The sequence below is a fragment of the Daphnia carinata genome, chromosome 6 (assembly GCF_022539665.2).
Source record: "Daphnia carinata strain CSIRO-1 chromosome 6, CSIRO_AGI_Dcar_HiC_V3, whole genome shotgun sequence".
Taxonomy (NCBI): domain Eukaryota; kingdom Metazoa; phylum Arthropoda; class Branchiopoda; order Diplostraca; family Daphniidae; genus Daphnia; species Daphnia carinata.
In genome coordinates, this window is record NC_081336.1 from 4,292,452 (window position 1) to 4,316,263 (window position 23,812).

The 23,812-nt window shown below is 38.5% G+C and overlaps 8 protein-coding genes and 1 long non-coding RNA gene across 10 annotated transcripts; 5 read left to right on the plus strand and 4 right to left on the minus strand.

Annotated features, from left to right (window-relative positions):
• Positions 1 to 169: 169 nt before the first annotated feature.
• LOC130690122 (uncharacterized protein CG5098-like) lies at positions 170 to 2,445 on the plus strand. The gene is made up of 6 exons (XM_057513102.2): positions 170 to 328; positions 400 to 648; positions 733 to 1,276; positions 1,337 to 1,558; positions 1,653 to 2,021; positions 2,081 to 2,445. Exons 2-6 carry the CDS (start codon positions 428 to 430, stop codon positions 2,243 to 2,245), a joined length of 1,521 nt encoding a protein of 506 aa, XP_057369085.1. The 5' UTR covers positions 170 to 328; positions 400 to 427; the 3' UTR covers positions 2,246 to 2,445.
• LOC130690174 (uncharacterized) lies at positions 2,265 to 3,340 on the minus strand. Its single transcript, XM_057513171.2, has 3 exons — positions 2,784 to 3,340; positions 2,606 to 2,720; positions 2,265 to 2,540 (listed from the first exon to the last, which is right to left on the minus strand). The coding sequence occupies exons 1-3, from the start codon at positions 3,179 to 3,181 to the stop codon at positions 2,439 to 2,441; spliced, it is 615 nt and encodes a 204-aa protein (XP_057369154.1). The 5' UTR covers positions 3,182 to 3,340; the 3' UTR covers positions 2,265 to 2,438.
• Positions 3,341 to 4,613: 1,273 nt separating this feature from the next.
• On the plus strand, positions 4,614 to 6,421 carry LOC130690185 (uncharacterized). The gene is made up of 5 exons (XM_059495609.1): positions 4,614 to 4,622; positions 5,634 to 5,667; positions 5,726 to 5,865; positions 5,936 to 6,119; positions 6,182 to 6,421. Exons 1-5 carry the CDS (start codon positions 4,614 to 4,616, stop codon positions 6,244 to 6,246), a joined length of 432 nt encoding a protein of 143 aa, XP_059351592.1. The 3' UTR covers positions 6,247 to 6,421.
• A 2,666-nt stretch (positions 6,422 to 9,087) lies between these two features.
• Positions 9,088 to 9,901, minus strand: LOC130690221 (uncharacterized). Its single transcript, XR_009000908.2, has 3 exons — positions 9,802 to 9,901; positions 9,647 to 9,733; positions 9,088 to 9,586 (listed from the first exon to the last, which is right to left on the minus strand). It is a non-coding gene; the product is annotated as an uncharacterized LOC130690221 (long non-coding RNA).
• A 2,700-nt stretch (positions 9,902 to 12,601) lies between these two features.
• Positions 12,602 to 13,173, plus strand: LOC130690201 (small integral membrane protein 8-like). The gene is made up of 3 exons (XM_057513212.2): positions 12,602 to 12,755; positions 12,825 to 12,865; positions 12,933 to 13,173. Exons 1-3 carry the CDS (start codon positions 12,680 to 12,682, stop codon positions 13,086 to 13,088), a joined length of 273 nt encoding a protein of 90 aa, XP_057369195.1. The 5' UTR covers positions 12,602 to 12,679; the 3' UTR covers positions 13,089 to 13,173.
• Positions 12,858 to 15,372, minus strand: LOC130690128 (epsilon-sarcoglycan-like). The gene is given in 7 exon segments (XM_057513111.2): positions 12,858 to 13,604; positions 13,676 to 13,817; positions 13,926 to 14,065; positions 14,122 to 14,555; positions 14,618 to 14,696; positions 14,980 to 15,110; positions 15,204 to 15,372. Coding segments are annotated over 7 exon segments (1,437 nt in total). The 5' UTR covers positions 15,358 to 15,372; the 3' UTR covers positions 12,858 to 13,247.
• A 403-nt stretch (positions 15,373 to 15,775) lies between these two features.
• Positions 15,776 to 17,704, plus strand: LOC130690182 (ADP-ribosylation factor-like protein 3). The gene is made up of 7 exons (XM_057513185.2): positions 15,776 to 15,924; positions 15,996 to 16,137; positions 16,364 to 16,624; positions 16,708 to 16,798; positions 17,007 to 17,119; positions 17,188 to 17,220; positions 17,496 to 17,704. Exons 2-7 carry the CDS (start codon positions 16,135 to 16,137, stop codon positions 17,535 to 17,537), a joined length of 543 nt encoding a protein of 180 aa, XP_057369168.1. The 5' UTR covers positions 15,776 to 15,924; positions 15,996 to 16,134; the 3' UTR covers positions 17,538 to 17,704.
• A 122-nt stretch (positions 17,705 to 17,826) lies between these two features.
• LOC130690153 (ADP-ribose pyrophosphatase, mitochondrial-like) lies at positions 17,827 to 19,367 on the plus strand. 2 transcript variants are annotated; one of them, XM_057513143.1, is made up of 8 exons: positions 17,827 to 17,898; positions 17,992 to 18,088; positions 18,153 to 18,268; positions 18,333 to 18,440; positions 18,509 to 18,559; positions 18,619 to 18,769; positions 18,833 to 18,976; positions 19,103 to 19,367. In XM_057513143.1, the coding sequence occupies exons 2-8, from the start codon at positions 18,014 to 18,016 to the stop codon at positions 19,328 to 19,330; spliced, it is 873 nt and encodes a 290-aa protein (XP_057369126.1). In that variant the 5' UTR covers positions 17,827 to 17,898; positions 17,992 to 18,013; the 3' UTR covers positions 19,331 to 19,367. The 2 variants fall into 2 exon arrangements, with proteins under 2 accessions (XP_057369126.1, XP_059351902.1); XM_059495919.1 differs by lacking the exon at positions 17,827 to 17,898 and having other exon boundaries at positions 17,916 to 18,088.
• A 59-nt stretch (positions 19,368 to 19,426) lies between these two features.
• Positions 19,427 to 23,546, minus strand: LOC130690142 (casein kinase I). Its single transcript, XM_057513131.2, has 8 exons — positions 22,902 to 23,546; positions 22,714 to 22,820; positions 21,511 to 21,736; positions 21,289 to 21,428; positions 21,052 to 21,130; positions 20,758 to 20,832; positions 20,485 to 20,688; positions 19,427 to 20,405 (listed from the first exon to the last, which is right to left on the minus strand). The coding sequence occupies exons 1-8, from the start codon at positions 23,019 to 23,021 to the stop codon at positions 20,325 to 20,327; spliced, it is 1,032 nt and encodes a 343-aa protein (XP_057369114.1). The 5' UTR covers positions 23,022 to 23,546; the 3' UTR covers positions 19,427 to 20,324.
• Positions 23,547 to 23,812: the final 266 nt, after the last annotated feature.

Here is a 23,812-nt window from a genome sequence, read left to right on the forward strand (position 1 = left end):
TACTTGATCTGCAAAAAGCATAGCCATATGTATGGAAATCGTACAACAAAAATTTAATTTTACAAACGGCTATTGTTAAAATTAAAATTAAAATTAAAAAAAATAATATACTCGGTATTTTTTGCTATTTTTATTCAAACATCCGAAAAAAAAATTAGCACCTTTCATGTTCATCAGAATAGCTGCTTCGAAGACGACTCGTGTGTTTTCCAACTGTGATTGTGGGATAAATATATTCCCATATATTTTGTTTGAAAGTGTTTCTTTGTTGACTATCAACTTGACTAAGATATAGTCCATGTACTATTCATCTACATGATTCGGTTCGGTAAATACAATTTTATTCTTATAATTTTGCTCTAATGGCGGCCATATAATTTTCATTGTCGTTATTTATAGTTTTCTAGGATTTTCTTGTGTGCCAAGGATGAGAGTTAAAGAAAAACCATATCCTCTTAATCATGGAGTGGATGTTGCTTCAGTAGTGTCACCCAACAAGAGACAGATTCAATCTGAGGTCACAATAGGAATTGAAATAGAACCTCACAACCAAGTATTAGATCTCTCAAAACCAAGTGAGAAAATCAATGGATACAGTGGAACAACAGAAACTGATGCCATCCATAGAAGACTTGGTAGTCTAGATGGGTAAATAAAATATATTCAACTATCAGCTGTATAGTTTGGTTAGGTATTGTCAATGTGTGTTTGTGTTTATTATCTTTTACTCAGAGGTGTTGAAACCTTAGCGAAATCTGTTGTGGATTTAATGGAGAGTTCTTCAGCCGGAGGAAAAAGAAAGAGAAGTCCTGCTAAAATTTCCCCTTCCAAACATGTGAAAGATGAAGTCTTAGAAACTGATCATTTAGTTGTCCAAAGTGGTGTTGATGGCTCCTCAGTAAAAAAAGAGCTGTTTCAAGAAATTCCTTCAAATGACCAAGAAATTAAGAAAGCAGCACATTTAGCTGTGGTTAGTTCTGAGTCCAAAGGAAAGAAGAAAAGCGCTATCCAGCAAGGAAAAAAAGTCTTAAAGAAAAAAAAGAATGTAAAGAAAAAATGTTTTACTAAGGACGATGATGACTTCCAAATTGATCCCCGACTTGGTGGAACGAAAATCAGGCAATCAATCGGCAACAAAGGCAAAGACAAAAAGCTCAAATCAACTGACCAAGAACCCAAGAAACAAAAGACGTTGGAACAGCGCTGTCCTTACGTACATATTGAAGGATCTTGGAACCTTCCAAACGTTGTTAAAATCGTAAATGGTCATGTGAAAGTAAGATGTAATTTATAAAATTCGATTTCATTATTTACAAAAGTTATTGTCCAATCACAGGAAGATGAAAATGACGGAAAATCTTCGACCAAATTGACCAAAGCGGCACAGTATATCGACGAAGAGCACCGCAACAAAGTTGCAAAGGTTGGATTTACGAGCACGCTATCTGATAGATATGACACACATAATCGCGATGCTACTTGGGTTTGCGTGTTCTGTCAGCTATTTACCCACACGCAATGCTTAGGTGATCTCTACGGCCCATACTATATCAATCAGGTAAGTTTCTTTCTTTCATTCTCTCTTTTTTTTTTTTTTTTTTTTGCTTATCGTAGTGTTTGTTGATTTTTGATTTTCTATTTTTTAACTATAGGTACCTACAGAACCAATTTGGTTTTCTAAGCGCAATCCTGATTCTCTCAGTCAGTGTAACTCCGGCGTTATGGCTGCTGAATCGGAATTCCCCGTTCGCGCAAACGTCCATCAAAAGAAAACGAAAAAATCACCGAAGAAGAAAGGCCTCGTAAAGGATGAAGTCTCAGCTTCGTTACCACCATCACTTGATGATTCAGCCGCAAGAGTTGCCTGTGACACTCCCGTAGGAATCTTCCCGCTTGATCAGTCTGATGAGAAAGTAGAGGTATGGTTCCACGAAAGTTGTCTTATTTGGGCTCCAGGAGTATGTTTAGTACCTCCCCGGCTTGTCGGTCTGGATGAAGCGGTTTCAGATTCCCAACAAGTGGTAACAATATTTTTAGCTTTAATCGAATATCCTATTCTATTTCGATTGTCGACTTATAGATCTGTGAATATTGCAAAAAAAGAGGAGGTCATATTTTCTGTCGCAGTAGAGGGTGTGGGCTCCGCACGCACTTTCCCTGCGCTATTGCTCACGGATGGTTACTACGAGAAGAAACGTTCATGGCACTATGTCCAACTCATCTGGATCAAGCTGCTATTACTTAAGTTTGCTTAACATAAGAAATTTTTTTCAATCATACGTTTCGTTTACTACTTCCCCAATTACAGGAATGAAAAAAGTTAAAGCAGTGACAAGTAAAATAAAAAAAAAAATAATAATAAAAAAAGGGTATATACTTTTGCTGTCAATTGCGCCTCTCAGTGTTGTACAGTTCCAATAAATATGTCGTACTTTTGTCTATGGAGCACACAATATTTTCTTATTTCTGATTTCCTCTGTATCTGCAGCTGTGTTCGTTGACAAATTCTGCAGCTCTACAGCAATCTTCTCTTCTTCTTCCTAGAAAGTAAAAACCCATATAAGAAATAGAATTAAAACATCCTGCTTATGGATATGGTTGCTACCAGATTCTTTATGTGCCACTGCATGCTTAGAATCACATAATCAGAAGTGAGCAATGAGTAATCTTCATATTTTTTTCCCACTTCAGTTAAGCATTGAATCACATCAAGGAAATCCCTACAGGTATTAATAAATCACTGCACAAACAATACTTCCTTGTGATAAGAGATGGCAGAATACCTATGCTGATTGAAGTGTAGACGTATGCAATTTTCAGCTAAAGGAATTTTAAGGTGGTGTCTCAGGTCTTCTTTGTTTTGAATCACAGTTTCTAATGTGGTTGCTGCCATTTCAACACAACACAATCCTAACTCAATAGGATCAGATTTTGATTCATCAGGTTTTGATTTGTTACTACTTTCTTCATCAGGCAAACTTGTTGACCGATCGTGAAGCCATTGCCGAATGGTTGAAAATAATGGATCTGAACGTGCAAGTGTTTGATGACCATTTCTTGAACTGCTGTTTGTAGATTGGTCTGCAGTTGAGAACACTGTTATTGTTTCGCATGCGGAATGGTCAAAATTAATAGAAACAGCGGCCAGAAAGTTTTCTGTTTTATCCAAGTTGTAATCCATTTTCTTTTGCACTGGTTATTGTTGTCTTCTTTGAGTCTTACTTATTAACGAACCTTCGTTTTAGAGAAGAATCAGGTCTGTTGACTCCAAATTAAAAGTTTAATTTATGTCTATTTCTGACAATCTCTTTAAAGGATTACAACAGCGGTACTTAGAGCAATTTTAAATAATCGTTCGTCGTAAAATATTGAAAAAAAAAAATCAAACTTCGGTCTTTGAGTTTTTCGGATGCAACCTTGCCGTAGTTCTGTAATGAAGCATTTGTTTCATTTGTTTTTCAATATCAACAACAATAATATTTACTAAATTCAAGTTAAAACTGAAATTTTTGGTAAATTAATTAGAGATGTGTAATTTTTTCGAGAAAACAATACTTAAACTGAAGCTTTTACAAATATAATAAATGAACGATTAATGTAAGACCAGAGTCATAGATAGGGCTCGGCCCCGATCGTCTTTGATCGGGGCAAACCGCGGTTTTTGATTTAAAAATCGTCAAACCGTCGGTTCGGTTTGGCCATTTTTGACTGCGGTTTGGTTTTCGGTTTGCAGCTGGGCCAAACCGGTTTGAACCGCCATTAAAATTTTTTTTTAAATTTTGCTAAAATTCCAAATCAAATAACTATCATTAATTGTTATGAGCGTAATGGCGGTCAGCAACTTGTTATGAATCAAATTTCCGATCAGACTTGTAGGAATCGCGATCGAAATTCAGTCGACCTTTCCGCCATCTAGCGACAAAATTTGTTACTGATGTTATTGTCCTATGCAAACCGCAAATCCGCGGTGCAAACGGTAAAACCGCGGTGCAAACCGTGCAAAACCACCAATGAGCTGTGTCCTGCCAAAATTTCGACAGCCAATCATAGCAGACCCGCAAAAACGAGGGGAAGTTGAAATGGAATCAGCAGCTATAGAACACCCCTCCAGCGGTTTGTACTTGGAGTAGTCGGATGGCCAAGTCAAGCGTGTCTTTCAAGCATGGCCTATATTATAATAACGGCCTGTCAGCGCGCAATACCTCCTGCGCCAAAAGCTAAATTGCCAGACAGGCCTAATATCCCAAACCACGCTCCACTTCCATTGCTTAGATATTAATATAGAATTGAAGTGAGTGGAAAAAACAGTGAAAGGTGGAACCTAGCGCCAAGCGTAGCAAGCGTTACGAAAGGGGAAAAAAAAAGACTGAAACTGGATTCCAACTCGGGTATCCCGCACATCAGTCAGAAGTGCTATCCACTACATCGTTCTGCTGATGCAGTATGTCACCTCCTTATCATTTTACTTTAGGATGTCAGGATATCTCTAAAACTACTCAACAGATGGCTCTTTATCGCTGCCAGCTCCTCCCTCAAAATCTCTGAAATTTTAACCACAAGTCCCAGCATACCCTTATGGCATTTACAACACAGCGTGGAGCAACCAGGTTTCTATGACTCTGGTAAAACTCAACTAAGATGTAAAATCTGGTAAAACCCGTACCCGAAAAACAGCGAATCGGGTCGTCCTATTTCCGGGGGCCGGGCCGGGTAGAGTTCAACCCAAATGACCCGACACGGGCTTCAAAATTTAATCTGCAAAAAGTGACATTCATCAGAATTGGTTGACTATCACAGGATATACTCAAATGTGATTGCTGATTCCGAAAAATAGCTATTTTTTCATTAAGTCAATCATTTTTGAAATACATCTAACATTTGGCTCAATGCTAGCGTGCTGGTACGCTATAGCGCCAGCGCTATGCAGCCGAAAATGTTGCTAACGCTAAACGCTAGCGCTTTAGCATACTGGCGCGCTAGCATTGCGTCTAATGCTCGGTGTATTCCAAAAACGATTAACATAATGAAAAAAAATAGCAATTTTCCCGGAATCAGCTTTCAATTTTGAGTATATCCTGTGATATTCAACCAATTCCGATGTGTGTCAGTTTTTGCCGAAAAAAGTTTAAGCCCGAATAAATAAGCCCAAGCGCCAGTACAAATACAGCGCTAGCCCTACGTAGCTAAAATATTCGGTAAGTGTATGTGGAGAATTAACTAGAAAGTAGCCGTTAGATGGCGATAGCTGTAAAAAAGGAAAAAAACTTTTTTTTGGAGGGAGGGAGGGTAAAACGGATTGCCATGTATGTATGGCAATCCGTTTTACATAAAAAAAAAAAAAAATGGCGGAAAAAAAATTAAAAATCGCACTTTTTTCTTTTTTTCCGACACGTAGCCATCTACCGCTCAGACTCATTATTACTGGCGTAGGCAATTTCAGTCCATTGGATGCCATTCGCAGTTAGTTCAGTAGCGTGGATGGAGAATAACGCGTGGCTGGAGGAACAATTGAAAATGGATAAGATAATACAACAAAAGGATGGTAAGTATAAACATTATTATATTTGTTTTGAATCATTAATTATTGTTTATTAGATCAAATTATGGACCTGCAGGCTCAATTATTGCAACAGCACAAAATATTAGATAACAGCAAAGCTAAGAATGGTAAGGCCTAATACATAATGATTCTATTTATTTACTTTTATTCATTTGTGTTTTGTAGCTCAAAGTTTGAGTCTACAAGCTCAGCTAGGGGAAAAGAACAAATTGGAACGGAACAGTTTCCAAACAGTGAAGGAGGTTTTTCCAAACTCAAACCTAACTGAACATGAGGATGAATTGGCATTAGGCGAACACAGTCAGGTACCTAAACTTTTCAAATAAGAATTCAAAATAAGTATAGAATTTTAACAAACAATTATTTATTGTTTAGTTATTCAGTCTACCACCTGACAGTGTGTTAAATTTAAATTCTGTTAGTGCTGCACAAAAAGAATCGTTAGTAATAAGCCCATGCAGTGAAGGAAGTGAACAATTGTGGGACCGTATTTGGGCCGAAAATGGGTGTGGTACGGAAACCAAGATATGGCACAAGTTCAACATGAAACATGGATTAGGTACTTTTCGGTTTTATGTCTATTGAAAAAGTATTTTTAATGCTATTATTTTGCATTCACAGAATTTAATGGGGGATCAAATCAAGTCTGGAAGTGTTACAGGATGGAAGAGTCAGCCTACAGATGAAAAAACACTGAGAGTGCATTACCATTAAGGTATGAGGTAAAGTAATAGAGTATGCACATTGTCTAATGAGAAGTACCATCTTGTGTTAATAAATCCAGTACAACAGCAATCCTTTATAGTTCTGTCACAGCTAGAAACCTCAAATAATTCTGCTTCTCTGTCTAAAGAACAACTTGTCATTTACGTTCAGAGTGTTGGGGAAACTGGGTACTTAAATGGCCCTAAAGATGTTTTAATTTTGCTGCCATTGCAGAGATGAACATCATACATGGACTCTTTAGGTATGAAAGGATTTTTCTTCAAATAATTTTGAATTTATGACGAAGAATTTCTCCTCCTTTTTGCCAACCAGGTCTAATCTACCAAAAAAAATTTTATCCAATAGGAAAGGATTTTCATGTACTGGGAACACAACTATCAACAATGCAACATTGTACAGGTGCTAGTTTATCATTCAAGAGCCTTATACAATGATGTTAATCTGCAATTTGTATGTCCTTCCCCAAGCTTCCACCAGAAGTTGAATCTATGAGTCATGTAAGTTACATGATCAACAGTTGATATGTTTAACGGTGTTGTTTTTCTTTTCTCAATATAGGTTAATAGTAACATTTGATCTGAAAAAATTCTTGGTTGGGGCAAGACACTGAATAAATTGTATTGATTGGATGGATGACATGACATTTCTATACTTAATTCGGATTCCCCAGACGGTATTTGATATTTAAAAAATTGAAGTGCATATCTGGGCTCCCTTCTTTTCTGAAGCCCCGTTTCCCCTTGACTCATAATAAGCCCGTAGGGGGTCATGCCCCTACTGTACGGTATATATAAAAACAACATATACCGAGGTTTGGAGGGCTCTGGCCGGAAAGGGGACGTGGAGGTCCGCTTAGTCCGATGATGTGTTCACGGAGGGCGACGTGGCTACCCACAAATCCGAACTAAAGGTTAATCGCTCCTGTAAAAATGTTCCAAATCTTCAGCTCTTCTTCCGGCTTCTCTTAGCCAATCACCGGGTAATCTCCCCGGTGGGTCAACAAGGCAGTGTCTCCCCCTGCCTGGGTTGACGGCAACTTTTGAAAGGGCTATTGTGCCTTTTTAAAGTTGCAAAAATAATTGTAATGTGCAGAGAATTGTCAATAAATTTTTTTTTATAAAATTTTTTTGCAAAATTTGTTGCCTTCATTGTCTGTGTTCACACATTTTATTTAGCTTTCTCAATTCTCGTTTATTGTTTATGCCACGTTTAATGGTAAGCATTGTTTCCTGTAAGCATAGTTTATCTGTAAGCATTCAATTATTATCCAGGGATCGAACCCTAGATGTTCGGCATTCCGCGCCGATGCTTTACCAATGAGCCATGAATCATATGATGTCAAGTTGGCTTTTTTCTAGTCACTTGCGGACTTGCATTTACACTTTGAATAAAACTGAAATGCAATACTGCAATATTATTTTCTCCATTTAGATGTAGATTTTTATACATCTAGTAAGGTTTGAACCCAGTGTAACAGTTATCGCAGCTGAATGCTCTACCACAGAGCTATGGACATTATAAAGTCAAAACAAAGATAAACATATAGTTGTGAAAGACTGCATAAACATCCTAGACGCTAACATATGATATGCGACAATAAAAAATTTAGATATATCTCGTGGCTCAATGTTAGAGCATCGGCGTTGCACGCTGAATGTCTGAGGATCGATTCCCATGTCAGTAAAACAATATACAAAATTACTTCAGAAAATATCAAGGTATTACACGTGGTTCCTTGTCTAAGTTCATGAATTCAAAAAGTGTAATAAATAATAATTGAATACTTACAGATAAACGATACAACGGTGGCAAAAACAATAAAATTGAATTGCGCAAGCTGAATAAAAAAAAAGTTGATAAATGTAATGTGTGAACACAGACAATGAAGGCAACAAATTTTGCAAAAAAAATTTATAAAAAAAAATTATTGACAATTCTCTGCACATTACAATTATTTTTGCAACTTTAAAAAGGCACAATAGCCCTTTCAAAAGTTGCCGTCAACCCAGGCAGGGGGAGACACTGCCTTGTTGACCCACCCCACCGGGGAGATTACCCGGTGATTGGCTAAGAGAAGCCGGAAGAAGAGCTGAAGATTTGGAACATTTTTACAGGAGCGATTAACCTTTAGTTCGGATTTGTGGGTAGCCACGTCGCCCTCCGTGAACACATCATCGGACTAAGCGGACCTCCACGTCCCCTTTCCGGCCAGAGCCCTCCAAACCTCGGTATATGTTGTTTTTATATATACCGTACAGTAGGGGTATGACCCCCTACGGGCTTATTATGAGTCACGGGGAAACGGGGCTTCAGAAAAGAAGGGAGCCCAGATATGCACTTCAATTTTTAAATAATTAATACCGTAATACGCGGGAATACACAGGCGACTGATGGAGGGAAATTCAATTCCGTACTTTAAATTATTATAACTTTTCGTCATCACATCCCAACCAGAAACCTTTGCAGGCTCACTATTGCTATTAATCTAAATTAAGAAAATAAAACATAGATAAGCATAAAACGTTCTTATTGATATCGCTTACATGGTACATAAATTCATCATCTGCCATATTCCTGTAGATTCCTGGCAGGAGCTTCTAAAAGGCTATGCAGTTGCAAATGATCACCATAGCCAAAACTTGAATACGAAACTTTGGGAGAACCTTTCGTGTTGGCCACAGAGACCTTCCATGGGCTTTCCGATTGGACGTTCCATGCACCTTAAAAAAAAAAAAGAAAGGTTACATAGTTGGTTGTTTTGATCACTAAACGTGAAGGTAAAGAAGGTACATGGTCTCGGCAGTCTTGACGACAATTTCCATTATAACCTCATGATCACCTCATTTTATGGAAAAAGAATTTCGTAGGCGACAGTTCTGAATAGAAAATGGTTGCATTCAAATCTTTTGACAGGTAGGATTAAGGAATGTCGCCTTAGGGAGTGCAAACCGTGATTTTCAAAACTATTAAATGCTTGTTAGCCATTGAAAGATTGCTGGCTGACGCAGACAATCGTTTGGGACATGATTAATGAGCTGCTTCGTGGATAAAGCTCGTTTTTTTAGTCCTCTCCAGGATGACATGAATTCCAGCATGTTCTACACATGTATCAGCACTTGGCGATACACCAAATAAAACAATTTAAAAATTTAAAATAGTACCACCTTTTAATGTTTTTGACTTCATGAGTCATCTTTGTTGCAACTGTGAAGGCAAGACAACTGACCTATGGTGATTTATTCATCACACTTGCCATAACCGTTTTCCCAATGTATCAGCTACTCTGCCAACAGTAGTTTACTAATACAACATTGACGATTAAAATTAGAAAACTAAACAAACTCAGCAGAAAAGCATTACCAGGGAGTAACATCTTGCATGTTGATGAAGAATCCTTGGTTTATCATGTACATGGCAGAATATCCACATTGCCTGGATGGCGCAATCCTTTGCGTAATCACACAAATAGTAACTAAAACATATTGAATTGAAACAAAATTTAAATGAAGTTTTACCCAACAGCCGGCTGCACCTCTGAATTCCAAAACTACGTCTACACATTCATATCAAGCTTTTCCAGCATGTCTCACCTTTGGCATTTGTTTAAATCATTCCTTCAAAAATTTTTAATAAATGTAAATAAAGTAAACAATTGATATTTATGTGACGTCGGAGTACCATTTGGCTGTCAAGCATCCCATACAGGATAGGCATTTTGAAGAATCAGTGGCAGCAATCAAGTGCTACAATGTGAATATGGGCTAGATGTTGTAGTTGCTGAGGGCTCTCAATCCCTAAACTGAACCTTGCTCACTGATGTGACAATCTATAAAAGGATTTAAATCTTAATCAATGAGATATGCAGGATAGTGCATAAAATTATAGTAAAGATGGTACCAAATGCTGAGTTACTAGAAATTTTGCCTGGGAAATCTCCAACTGACATGTGAAACATAAGTCAGATGTTCTGCATTTGCAAATCCAGTGTTCAAGTAACCATATTATCCAATCCATGTCTGAATGAATGAATGAGAAAATTAAAGAGGAATCTGGCCGCTAGATGACCATAGCTGTAAAAAAGAAAAAAAAGGCCGAAATTTTTTTTTTGGGGGGGGGAGGGTAAAACGGATTGCCATAGGTATGTAAAGTTGTCTTTAGAAAATTAACTAGAAATCTGACCAGTAGATGGCGAAAGATAGAAAAAGGCAGATCAAAAATACCGATTTCCTTTCATGAACCGCCATCTAGCGGCAAAAATATCAGAAAAAAGGGTTGGTCAAATGTTACTCGTAGGCAGCCATTCCACTTCTAGGGATATTACCCTATTTAGGGGGATTTAAGGAAAATTTTTGGAATCTAGGGTGCAGTTATGGAAATCTAGGGTTTCCGGGATTATCCAGGGCCTATTTAATTTTCTGGGGATTTCTCGGGATTTTGAGATTTTTGGCCAAACCGCTGTTGCTTTTGGCGCTTCTATGCAACTTCAAAAGTAAAATGTTCCTCAATAAGAGCCACCAAGCGGACAATGGTGAACGGTACGCTTTTCAGAAAGTAACACTGACTAGGATACACCACGAACTCCATTTGATCCTCCAAACGTCTGTGCCAAACATATCGCACGCCGAATTTTTTAAGACTCAAGTCTCCGCCTGAATTTCTGACAAGCACTTGACCCAATTGCAAAAGCTGGGGAGAGTTCCTTGAATATATACGTAGGAATTACGAATCTATTTTGTTCAACCATGATGAACAATTTGTTGTTCAAGACATGATGAACCCGAGGCCTCTCACACAATTTTGTTATCTAGGTGAGCAACACACTGTTCATTGGGAAACGCTGTGATTCTCTTGAGGCTTTATAACGTTGAAAGTTCGATGACAATTATTTTTGGAAAAACCCATATCTTTATTGCTTAACTAAACAAATATGATGGGGCAATCCGATGGTTTTATTTCCATAGCCAATTTAAATTTTTCTGGTAACTTGTTTGGCTTTGACGGGCACTGGTTAATTGCTTTAAAAATGTGTTCGATTTAATACTGTTCTAAAATAAATAAAATGGGTTATTTTTTTTTTTTTATTTACATTTATAAAAATAAAAATTTTTTTTTGAACCAATGGCGTCTATAAGAACCGAACACAGACAGTCGACGTATGATCTCAGTGCTATACCACAGTGCCCTACCACAGCGCGACACCACTATTAGTCACATATTATATAGCGTCCGGTATTAGAACGAAGGTCGATGAAAAATAAATTTGTTTGAGGTGTGCGGTCCTGGCACAGTGGTTACCACCTTCGCTTCGCATTCTGAAGGCCCCGGGTTCAAGTCCCGACACCGCCAATTTCCCCCCTCCCCTCCCCAAATCTTCATTCAAGATACGCAAGATTCATCGGATTACGCAAGCTTCTACAACAGATCAAGACGCAAGATTCTACGCCTTCAAGAAAGAAAAAAAGAAGAGAGAAAACAAGAAGAAAGAACCAAAGAAGAGAGAAAAGAAAAGAGAAAAAAGAAGAGCCATGCCTACTATAAAGGGGCCAAAAAAAGCCTTGCCAGGCTAAAAATGGCAAAAATAGCCTTGCCAGGCTAAAAATCGATCTGTAGTATACTGTTCACTACCTTGAAGATCGAACCACAAGCTGAAAGGTAGAGAAGAGGTGATCGTTGAACGTAGGCTGTTCGTTAGCCTCCCCACGGCCTGAAAGACGGCTCGTGGATGCAGGCAGCTTATCATCGGGATATGTGACCCAATTCGCTACCCGTAAGTTTTTGTTGTTCCTTTTTGTATCTAACTTGTATAAACATATATATATATAGTGTTGCCAAGTTGTTGTTGATGAAGTTCAAGCATGAAAGAGTGGTTTTGTAAGTAGCTGCAATAGAGATTTATTTAAGGCAGAGAACAAGCTATATAACAATATAACAAGCTATATATAATATATAAGCTGGAGACCCGAGTTCGAATCTAGCCTCAGTCATTTCTTTTTTCCCTTTCCTACCGTAAGCTGGCCACGCGCGGCGCTAGGTTCCACTTTCCACTGTTTTTCCCACACATTTCAATTTTGCATTCGTTACCAAACAGTGGAAGCTCGGTTTGGGGTATTACGCCCCTCTGGCAATGCAGTTTTAGGCGCTGGAGGTATTGCGCGCTGACAGGCCGTTATTATATTATTATATTATAGTAGGCCATGTGAGTATGCCATGAAAGTAACAGGGATTTTTCTGGGGATTTTATTTTTTTAAAATAGGGATTTATGTCCCCAGTCTGGCAACGTTCTAGGGATACCACTTTGCGGAAAGTGGAAACACTGCTCGTAGGACACATTTGATAGGATCCCTATTGAGAAACTGCTGTTTTACGACATGATTCAGTAAGTTTTCTCCATAATGGATAAGGAAAATACATCCTCGACGACAACCCCTAGGATAGCAGGAGATGGTCTGCGAACAGTGAAAACTACAGGTCGATTACTTGCAGACTAAGTCACGAAGTATTGAAACACTGTTAACATTGCAATTCTCTTTTATTCAGGGGTATTCAGAGCACTGAATTTTGAACTCTACGTCAAACCAGTATGTGGCAGTATGTAATGGTTTCAAGCAAAAGTACATTAACTAAAATTTTTTTACTAAATTACAGAACAAAATCATTATGATACTGGGTCTAGTAGCTATTGCTGGTTGTGCAGGATATATAACATACATGAAAACAAAATATGAAAACATGGGCTACTATGTTGCTGTGCGTGAAGATGGAAGCAAACAACTTCACACAAAAAAGTCTAGATGGGACTAAACATTACATTGAACATAGTATTCAACATTGTACAGCAGATAAGAAGCAAAGCCACAAATGAAATAAATTCTGAAAATTTCTCTAATTTTTAATTACCGACAAGACTTGACTAGAACTTTAATGTTCCTTGACATAGGGGTTGGGGAATTAGGTAACATGCTACTTATTGATTGTTCCGCAATTGTATGGTGGAGGTTCCGGTCGTCCTAGAGTAGATGCTCTATCGGATGGTCCTAGGGTAGACCGTGGTGTTGGAAAAGTGGGTCGTGACAGAGTGGAAACTGGCGTTGGTAAAGCCGATGATCCTGAAGACATCAGAAACGGGCTCGAGCCGCGTGTACCAGATTCACCCATCAGCGAATCGTACAGTGGATTGCGCTTTACTCGCCCTAATGAAGGGGTTGCCGACTCAAGTGTTCGTCTCGAAGAAACATCGTTGCTGATTTGAGGCTTCGTTGTTCCTGTTTCTTGCTTTGCTTTAAGGAATGGCAATTCCTCAAACACGGCTTCATAGAGCTATTGGGAAAAACGAAAACAAGTATAATGTTTTGCACTGTTTTGAAGTGTCAAATAAGTATTTAAAAAACCTGGCCCTCCTCCGTCTCCGCCCCTTCAGGATGAACACCTAGAATAGCAGTTAGGAGGGCGGCTAATAGGAGCAATACCACCAACGGAATAAACACGGCAACAACACCATCCTCGGCATAGCTACGTATAGGAATCTCCCATCTAATCTCACATAAATTAAAATTTATACATCGCGTAGTAATACGTCAAAACGCAATTTAAACGATGCGAGTAATACGTATTTTTATATAATATTTTAAGAGCACATACTTGGCCGGTGCGCTCCAGACGTCTGCCCCCACCTCTTCAGTGAGTATTTGGATTGATTTGAGGATAATACGCTCAGTTTTGGATTCAAAGGACGGAGATGTAGTAGAACTAATGGTTAGCAGCGTGGTATTTTCAGGAACCTATTATGGATTTTATTACGCGTTGCTATTCGATGAGCCTAAAATTACTTGCTTACCAATTTAAATGAGCACCAATCAACTAAGAATCCCTTAGATCGAAAATAACGTTCTGACGAGGTTTTCTTAAAATCACGGGGGCATTGACGTAGTAGCCATAGAGGACTTACTTCACGTTCCAGTTCTCGAAGTACTTCCGAGAATTCGGCATTGCTTCCCAACGTTAATGATGACCCTGCAACTCAAAATAGTTTGACTGTGAACTACTATATTACTATTACTAGAAAGTACCCTTCACCATCCTGCGGACGCGCAGGTCGTCTTCCCCCTGCAGCCAAAGCTGAGTACAGTTCTATGAAATGAAGATCTAGAGAACTATTTGGCCACAATATTTTCCGAAATATATCCAATAGCTTCGCTTGTTTTTGGTCATCCATTAGGTCTTCCAGGTTAAGATTATGAATTTTCAACTTTATTTTCCTAGTAGCCGGTTCTATAAACAGACATTAAAGTATTTCCACCTTTTCTGGATACTTCAAAGAGGATGCTACTGACCTTCTTTAGGAAATATGTCAATTGTAACTTCCTTTGAAGATGTTTCGAAAGTCAAAACATTGGATGCAACAAGGTCCAGCTGGTGGTTTGAATTAAGAAGATAATTTGTTAAACAAAACAAAACAGAAAAACTTCTTTAAAAATTGATTGATTGTTTAGAAGGCAGATTTAATGTTCAAAAACGTAAAAATCTCCACACACATTTTGAATTCTTGCCTTGCAAATTCCTAATAGTAATTCAATCTATGATTCTTAGGAGGCAAACAGAGCATGAATAATATATGTAAAAACAATAGAATGACTGTTTACCACTGCACTTCCAAATCTTTAAATTAATACATACAAGATAACACTGATATTACCTTGACTAATGATGAATCATTAATAGGAGTCCCATACAAGAACCCTAGTTTTAGATTTGGATTGAATGCAAGATTAATCCACTTTGGAAGATCTGGCAAATTATGTAAGGCTGCCCTGTAGATGTATTCTTCTATAAATGAGCAATATGTCAATTTCTTGAAGAGTTTCATCGATAACATAATAAAGTTTGTTCTGATAATGTATTAACTTTTGTTTCTCTTACCTGAAGAATCGGGATCCGTGAAATTGAATATAGCAGGAGACAGTTGAAGCACAAATAGCTCATTTGTTTGAACCTGATACTGAGCAATGCTATATTTAACAAGACATACAAAAAAGAAATGTGCTAATACTGCAGTGTGCATTTGCTTATGCATTTCACTATACAGATAATCTAGGAAACGAAGGCGCTGTCTAGTGTTGCAGAGTTAAACAATCCTTTTCACATCAATGTAGAACTAAATATCAATGTAATAGTTCTTGTTGTTTACCATATGTAAACCAATGCTAAGCATTTTGAAGTTGATCTAGAAGCGCAGCAGCGGCTACGTAAGGTTAACTGGTTAACTGCCTAGCGGGCAACGGTCTGCTGGCGGTTATCGGTTAGTTGTACTCACAAGTCCCTACTCGTCGTTCTCGCAAGTCCTTACTCGTCGTTACTCGCTTTGTTTGGCCTCAGCCTCAGTTCCCCCCTTACTCATTATTCATCAGTGTTACAGTACATCTTGTTAGTCATAATTCCATAATAGCATTTTCTTTTACAGTATGTTTTAGGTGGTCATAGTAAAATTTTTCGGCTACAGAATACCATATTTCCATTGATGCAGTTTCAGGCTGAATCAATAAAGTAATTGCTTTGGTACGTTGTATTGAGTTCCATCGAAAAGTCTTTCCCGTGTTAAAATTCAAGATTGACAGCTAAATGAAAATATACATCATACTAGGTCAACTTTATTTGAAAATTATTTTATTTTTCTGGATTGAAAAATATATTGAAAATTTTCGGACGCAACAGGGGAATAACGATGTTCGAATGGTTGTGATAAAAAAGGTGTCTATTTCCATGGTTACCAGTTCGTGGGATTCATAACATTCTTCACGTAACGAGTACAAATGTCGGCTTAAAACACTGTTTGGATTCTTTCGCTATTTCAATGGTAAGTAGTTTCTTAGGGAATGTGCCTACTTTTACTCCAATACCAGGTATAAGCAGTTATATGCCACTTTTAAAATTTGATTTACCTATTTGTTTTGGGTTTCGTTTTTTTTTTTTTTTTTCTCTTCCCTTAACAGTAAACATGTATAGAGTCTCAAATTTTTACAAACTTCTCAATTTACGTTCGCTTTCGTGTTTGGTTATAAAGTTCCATTTTGCTCTTTCAGGGTTTGTTGGCTTTGTTGCGAAAGTTACGCGCTTCTTCCGAACAGGAATTGCGAATATTATTATTAGGTCTTGATAATGCCGGTAAAACGACCCTCTTGAAGCAGCTGGCCAACGAGGATATAACCCACATCACACCTACTCAAGGATTTAATATTAAGTCAGTGCAGTCGACTGGATTTAAACTAAATGTATGGGATATCGGTGGTCAAAGAAAAATCCGACCGTATTGGAGAAATTATTTTGAAAATACCGACGTGCTAGTAAGTAGGGCATACATATTGTGATTGACATGTCGTGAAAGAGACAAAAAACCAATTTTTCAATTATTTTTTTTTTTTGTGAGATCTATGTGATAGACAGTTCCGATCGGCGGCGCTTTGACGAAACGGCGGAAGAGTTGTCTGAGCTTCTTAACGAGGATAAACTGGAGGGAGGTAAATACGAAATAGTTTTTTCGCCAAAAGAAATTTGATGGATTTGTAATGGTACTGCTGCACTGTTACGTAACAACAGCATTCAATGGAGACTTTGCAAACTTTGGTACTAGTAATCGTAGCGATATAAAGGGACAGATATGACCAGAATCGCGTGCGATACAACAACGCTTGTCGACGTTTCTTTTTTTCCTTCTTTACTTCACAGTGCCCTTGCTGGTTTTCGCAAATAAACAAGATTTATTGGGTGCAGCGCCGCCATCTGAATTAGCCTTGGGCTTAGCTCTCCAGACAATAAAAAACAGGGGATGGCAGATTCAGGTAATGTTCTGGAAAGGTAATTTCTTGTCACAAAACTTCTAGTCTTCATTACCTTCATGTCTTACTAGGCTTGCTGCGCATGTACCGGTGAAGGAGTTCAGGTTAGTAAGATTTTGATCCCTATAGTATTTATTACTAATCAGGAAAAAATAAATAAATTAAATAACGAATCTGGTCATACAAGGCAGTACTGTATTAAATGTTGGAGCTAAATTTCATTGTAATCGTTCCCCTCGGCTATTGATAGGCTAGAGATTTCATGTATTGTATTATGATTTCCTTAAATGGTTGTGACCAACAGTGCTGAAGTTGTGTACAATAGTAATTCATGCTTCTGTTTTTGGTTTTTTGGTTTTGAATTTAAATTCTACAACAGGACGGAATGAACTGGATTTGCCAAACGATAAAAAAGAAATAATTGTAATGTTTGTCGTCTCTGCCCAATGTTTCGTCACATCAATGTTGAATTTTCAATGCAATAGAAAGTTGAACTCTGTCGCAATGGTGACATTCGCTTTAAATTCCCGCCCTGTAGCTATCTGCATATGAGCTGGCTCGTTTGAAAATAAACATTCCGAAACCACATACGTACTACTACTTGTTTAATTTATCGAATTCTCACATTTTTCTTCAAGTAACTTTTTTTCGAAATTTTGGCGCGATTTTTCTCCGATACATAAGCAGCAAAATCGTTGCCTTGACGACTACAGACGTTTACAAATAAAAGTACAAAAATACGATTTCTTCACGTTTTTGCGCTGTCTGAAGTTTCTACAAAGGTGAAAATATTGATTTAAAGTCGTTGTTCAGCCACTTCATATTTGTCGTGAATCTAATTATTATATTTCTGTAATGGATAAATTATTGTCAAGATTCCTTTCAGCCGGCTTAAAGATGCCTTCAACAGCGTGGAAAGATAAAATACATACAAAATGTAGAGGTCAAACATACCCACGTTCGGATCAAAAGGTGAATAAGAAGTTAGTGCACATTGCATAATTTTTTAATTAAATTTGCATATGTATCTCCTCAGCGCTGTATAACTCCTGATGACAAAGTCAAATGGTCTGTACCTTGGCCAGAGTACAATCCTACTGAATACACCTCTCCTTCTTTACAAGGGCAACCATGGGCTGATTTAGAAATAAGGTATATCAAAAGTCTAAAAGCAGAAGTTATTTGTTATAGGTAATTACAATATTTGGTAATACAGTGAACAATTTGCTCCAACGTTTAACCAAATGGAACGCAAGGATGATCATGTAGTTCGCAATAGGGTCAGTTACGTGGGAGACTATAAGGTCATCAATGGATATCCAATGTAACATAGTCTTAATAGTTATTATTTGTGTTAAACCCTTAAAATTAATGGAACTTTCTGACAAACAGCAATCCAGTTGGTAGAACTGGAATAAAAGGAAGGGGTCTGTTGGGACACTGGTATTGTTATGACATGGAGACGTTTATGAACCTTTCTTATCATATATATTTTTTATTAGGGGCCCCAATCATGCTGCAGATTTCATTGTTACCCGATGGTTGAGAGACCGCGTGAACGGTCAACAAATATTAAATGAAGATTCAAAAAAACCCATTCTTCAGTTTATCGGGATTCAACGACGTCACGGAAATGAGTGGGCCATCCCAGGCGTGAGTCTTTGAGGATAACGGTTAACAAAGTTTCCTGGGTTTACCTAATTGGTTTTAAAAAAGGGTATGGTGGATGCTGGAGAAGAACCTGATCATGCTGCCCAGAGAGAATTTTTGGAAGAAGCTATGAACAGTCAAGAGCTGGATCCTAAAAATCTGGAAGATTTGATGGATACCGTACAAGAAATGTTTGATAGAGGGATTACGGTACGAGGTGGAAACCAGATCATTAATGACTTTGCGGAATTTTTAAAAATATATTTATGCATAGATTTTAGTTATCTACATACATTGTGAAAAAGTATTCTAATCCCTTAATCTTAATTAAATTAGATCTATGAAGGCTATGTGGATGACCCGAGGAATACAGACAATGCTTGGATGGAAACAACAGCCATAAATTGTCACTCGGAACACGGGTGCTTGGAACATTGGCCGTTGCAAGCTGGAAGCGATGCGAAGCAAGTGTCATGGCTAGAGATAACATCATCCTTGAACCTGTATGCAAGCCACATTGATCTTATAGAGCTTGTTGCGAATCATCACAAAGCGCATTGGTGATCTAGACCGATGTATAAAAACGATCGTGAGAACCGTACACTTAATACGGGAACAGCTAAAAATACAAATATAGTTTTAACTAAATAAAAGGTGAAATTATTTTCAAAAAAGTGTATTCTGCCCCCAAGTCGAAGTAAGAACGGATTGCTTTACGGAGGAAACATAACCAAAAAGGAGAGGTGACAGCAGCATTAGTTTTCATCGAACCGAGCGAACAACTTCGTTTCCAATAGAAACAAAGGAGTGAAAGTACGGTAGGGTAATAATAGAAGTGATCAAGACCACAAGAGGAATTGGAGAGAATTGATGGTGATAATTTGGTTCTAACCGTTTTTTCTGACGTGAACCCAACAGAATGATTATCGAAACAGAAGTGCAAACGTTACCAAAAGAAATGAATCACTTTTTTCTTAAGGACGAAAAAAAAATAATAATGGGGTATCGATAAACACTACAATTGGTTTCCGCCAACACCTATGTAAAATTGAACAGTTTGTGTTGCTGGTAGATGATGGGATGTTGATGATATATCGCGAGTTCAACAAAATCAGAAAAAAAGAACTAGCAGTTTTTAAAATGAATTACAGGAAACAGGGAATTCACTCGAGGACAATTACAAGAAAAAGATACAATCGCTGCTTGAAAACCACAAGAGTTGGTTTGTTTTGTTTCTTTTACTGAAATCTTAAACCTAATGTAAATCGCGACACGAAAAAAATATGTTTTAAGGTGTTTGTTATGTGTTTCTTTTGTGGTGGTTGTTGCAATTTCACTCCAATAGATCAACACAGACATGTGAACGCCATCATTTCCCTCTGCGGGAGGCCGAGCGCAGGACGCGCTTGTCGGTGGGGGTGTTGGTCATCACTGGCGGACGGGTGTCGGCAGGCGATTCTCCCGGATCGTTGTCGCGCGCCTCCTGAGTTCTGGCGGCTTTGGGCGCCTTGGGTTCCGCCTCCCTATCGACCGTACCCCGCCCCCCGCTGCCAGCCAGTCACTTACGAGCGGCAACCTCTCGCTCACGGACCTCGCGCAGTTCGCGATCGTCTGCTGGGGCGGGAAGGGGTTGCATTGCCTGTTATCCAAATTAAGAACGGCGTTAGCTAATCCCCATCTGCATATGAATTATCTGTATGATTCTTGTATCTCCAAACCTGTGATGAGCTGCCTCCTATGACTGCAGCCGAGGCCGCTGCCTTTTGTTTAAGCATGGTCCAATCGAAGGTGTAGTCGTACTGATGGTTTAGTGTACGGAATAAAATCCGAAACAATTGTCTCAGATACATGTAGTCGGGTTGCTCTTCGAAGCGCAAGCCACGACAATAATTCAAGTACATGGCGAATTCCGCTGGGAAGCCCTGATCAGTTCAAAGAAAAACGAAATTGTACATAAGCAAATACCATTACAATTAGTTTGATAAACGTACCTTGCAAAGGACTTCCACCGGCGTAGACATTTTCTTCTCGCTAATTTTCTCATATTTTTGTTTCTTGGTGGCCGCCTTACCCACATGGAAATTAAAACGAACAATTGTAAGGTCAGTGAGAATCAATCAATAAGGTGCATTCAGTGGCAGCAAATTCAATCATCTCCACCGACTCCGTCATATAAAAATACGAAATTTTCAATCTGCTTTACATCGCTGTTGCCGATCTCGTGTTATGACTCATTTGGATTAACGGACACGGCGGTCCTACAACTAAGCAATTAAATCGGATACCTTGAGTCCCTGCCAGGGCAAACTTCCACGGTTGAAGTACATTAAGACATAGCCCATTGACTCCATATCGTCGCGACGGCTAAAAAAAAAAGTGAAAGCCATAAGCGTAAGTTCTACACCTAATTTGTTGTCAAGAATAACTATTTTTCACGACTATAAGCTACACTTGGCAACACCAATGAATCTGATGATTTTGTAATAAACTCTTCCTCTCTAATCATGAAGGTCGATGTATACCTTTGTTCAATGCCTAAATGGGCGTTGATGGAAGCATAGCGAGCAGTCCCGGTCAGGTTTTTGTCCTCTCGGTACGAGATATGCAGGCGAGTGCGTGAGTCGCGGTACTTCTTGGCCAGGCCATAATCTATCAGAAATAACTAGGCAACACAAATGATTTGGAAAGTTAAAATGATGATATATGTGCAAAAATTATATGGAAATAAATGAATAGCGAATTACCTTGTTACAATGGCGACCAATACCCATGAGGAAGTTGTCGGGTTTGATATCGCGATGAATAAAGTTTTTCGAGTGGACATATTCGATTCGGCCAATCATCTGATCAGCCAACATCAACACCGTCTTCATAGTGAAACGGCGGGAGCAGAAATTAAACAAATCCTCTAATGATGGACCCAAAAGATCCATCACCAGTACGTTGTAGTCTCGTTCTTGACCATACCATCTGCAAGAATATAGAGCAATCCGGTGAAATCACGGTTTGTATCATTAAAGATGTAAACACGAAAGTTTTTGTTAAGCTAAATTACAGGCACGCCTACCAAGCTTTTCAATACAGATGGAGTGCATAGAATAAATAAATAAAACATGTTTTTAACGTAGCGCTACATCGTCATATCACAGTAATGTGAATTCGAAACAAATCCCCAAATAAAAACAAATGGTCTATAGGAAACCATAGCAGACCAAGCAACGAGGGGGCAGCAGAAAACGATGCCATCATTTGAGATGGCCGTCACGAACCTCTAGAAAGTACGCATCTACGTTATACCACGTTTTCGAATCCCCAAAACATATCATCGCCCCTGTTTATCCGAATGGTTGGTTGCCGTTTGAAATGCTCCTCCTTCCATTCCTTGCTCTCACCAAAACTTTCGAAACCGACTACAACTCTAACGCCCGCCGAAGTAAATAATAACTCCTGAAAACGAAGGAAGAAACCACGGCTAATCATACAATAGCCCGGAGGGTCTGAAGAAACCTACAAACGGCATATAACTGTCGCTTGCGTAACTATGCCCAAGCTTCGCTGCAACAAAGAGATGAAATGTTTTCTCTATGAACTAAATATTTCTATAATAGCGTACCAAATCTTTAAAAAAAAACATATACTATGACACAACCAAAGAACCACCTATCAACTGAGGAAATAATGAAGGTTAATTGGTTTAATATGGCAGTTGAAACTGGGGCATAAAATATTGAGGTCAAAACCATATATGGCTGTGAGGCCATTGTGTGGCACACTTGCCCAACCACAGGCTTGACATTGCCAGAAAGAAAGCACATGCTAAGGGGGTTTCACTTTCTGGTAAAGGCCATCGATTGGAATCATGGATTGAACACACAGGAATATTCTACAAATGCTACATCAGTAGCCAATGAGGTAATAATACTTAATTAATAGCAATGGTAATTTACCTTATATGTGGAATACCGAGGCCACCTTGCAAGACTTTATAAAGTTTACTCTCATACAACAATTGTGGATGTCTTGCTTTCATGGGCTCCAACTTCACGGCAACTTCCTATTGATATGAACACAAAAGAAAACATGTTAGACAAAAAATGTTGAAAAAATAGTTTGAGCAGTTAAATATATTTATTACCTCTCCGGTGGCAATATTAATGGCAAGATAAATGTCACCGAACGAACCGCTGCCAATTTTTCTGACAAGGCGGTATTTCTGTGCAATCACGAATTCGGGAGGCCGCACTAGGCTCGACATTTTCTGGCCAAAGTTATCGCAACAATGCGAGCAATAGAAATAATATTTATATCTCGAACCAGAATACCAAAAAACAAATTTTGGGCAAAAAAGAAAAGAAAGATGAGTGACGATGGTAAGGAAACCAAGTCAGTCGCTCACAAAAGTCAAATTTTTGCCTCACACCCAATACGGTGGACCAGCGCACTGTCTAACAATGTGAAGCAGCCATTTTGTTGTGTCGCCGCGGCTCCACCGAGAGGAAGAGGTGGCTGGTGAAAACCAGCTGTGGGCTCTGTGACTGCAACAACGACTTGGGCCTCCTTTTTTACTTATGATTACACCCAAAATTGCGCACTTGTTATTGGAATGATATATTACTGACTAAAGAACACCGAAGAAACTATACGTACGCACGTTAGTCTTAAAACTATCACAGTTTCCAAGTTAACTTCTCCCAACGAGTTCCACACACAAAAGAGAGGCACCAGAGTTACCAGCACCTCCGCACCACCGAAAAGTCCTTTTACCGCTGAACCTGAGGTTTCTTGTTCTCGGAATAGTTCGAAAGTATACCGCTGTAATAAGTATGGCGTTGCCTCCCTACTTCAGTAGCGCACTCTTTTGGAAACTTGTATAAAATCATTTCGCTTTATTTCAATATCGTTCAGATATTTTCATGAATGGAGCTTTGGACAAAGGAGTTTACTAATTCGTACAAGCGAAAACAAAACGTTCTCTCAAACGGCCATAGGAAATTTTTTTTTAACCATTTATACACGGGATCTAATTTTATTCTGTTAAATTTTTAT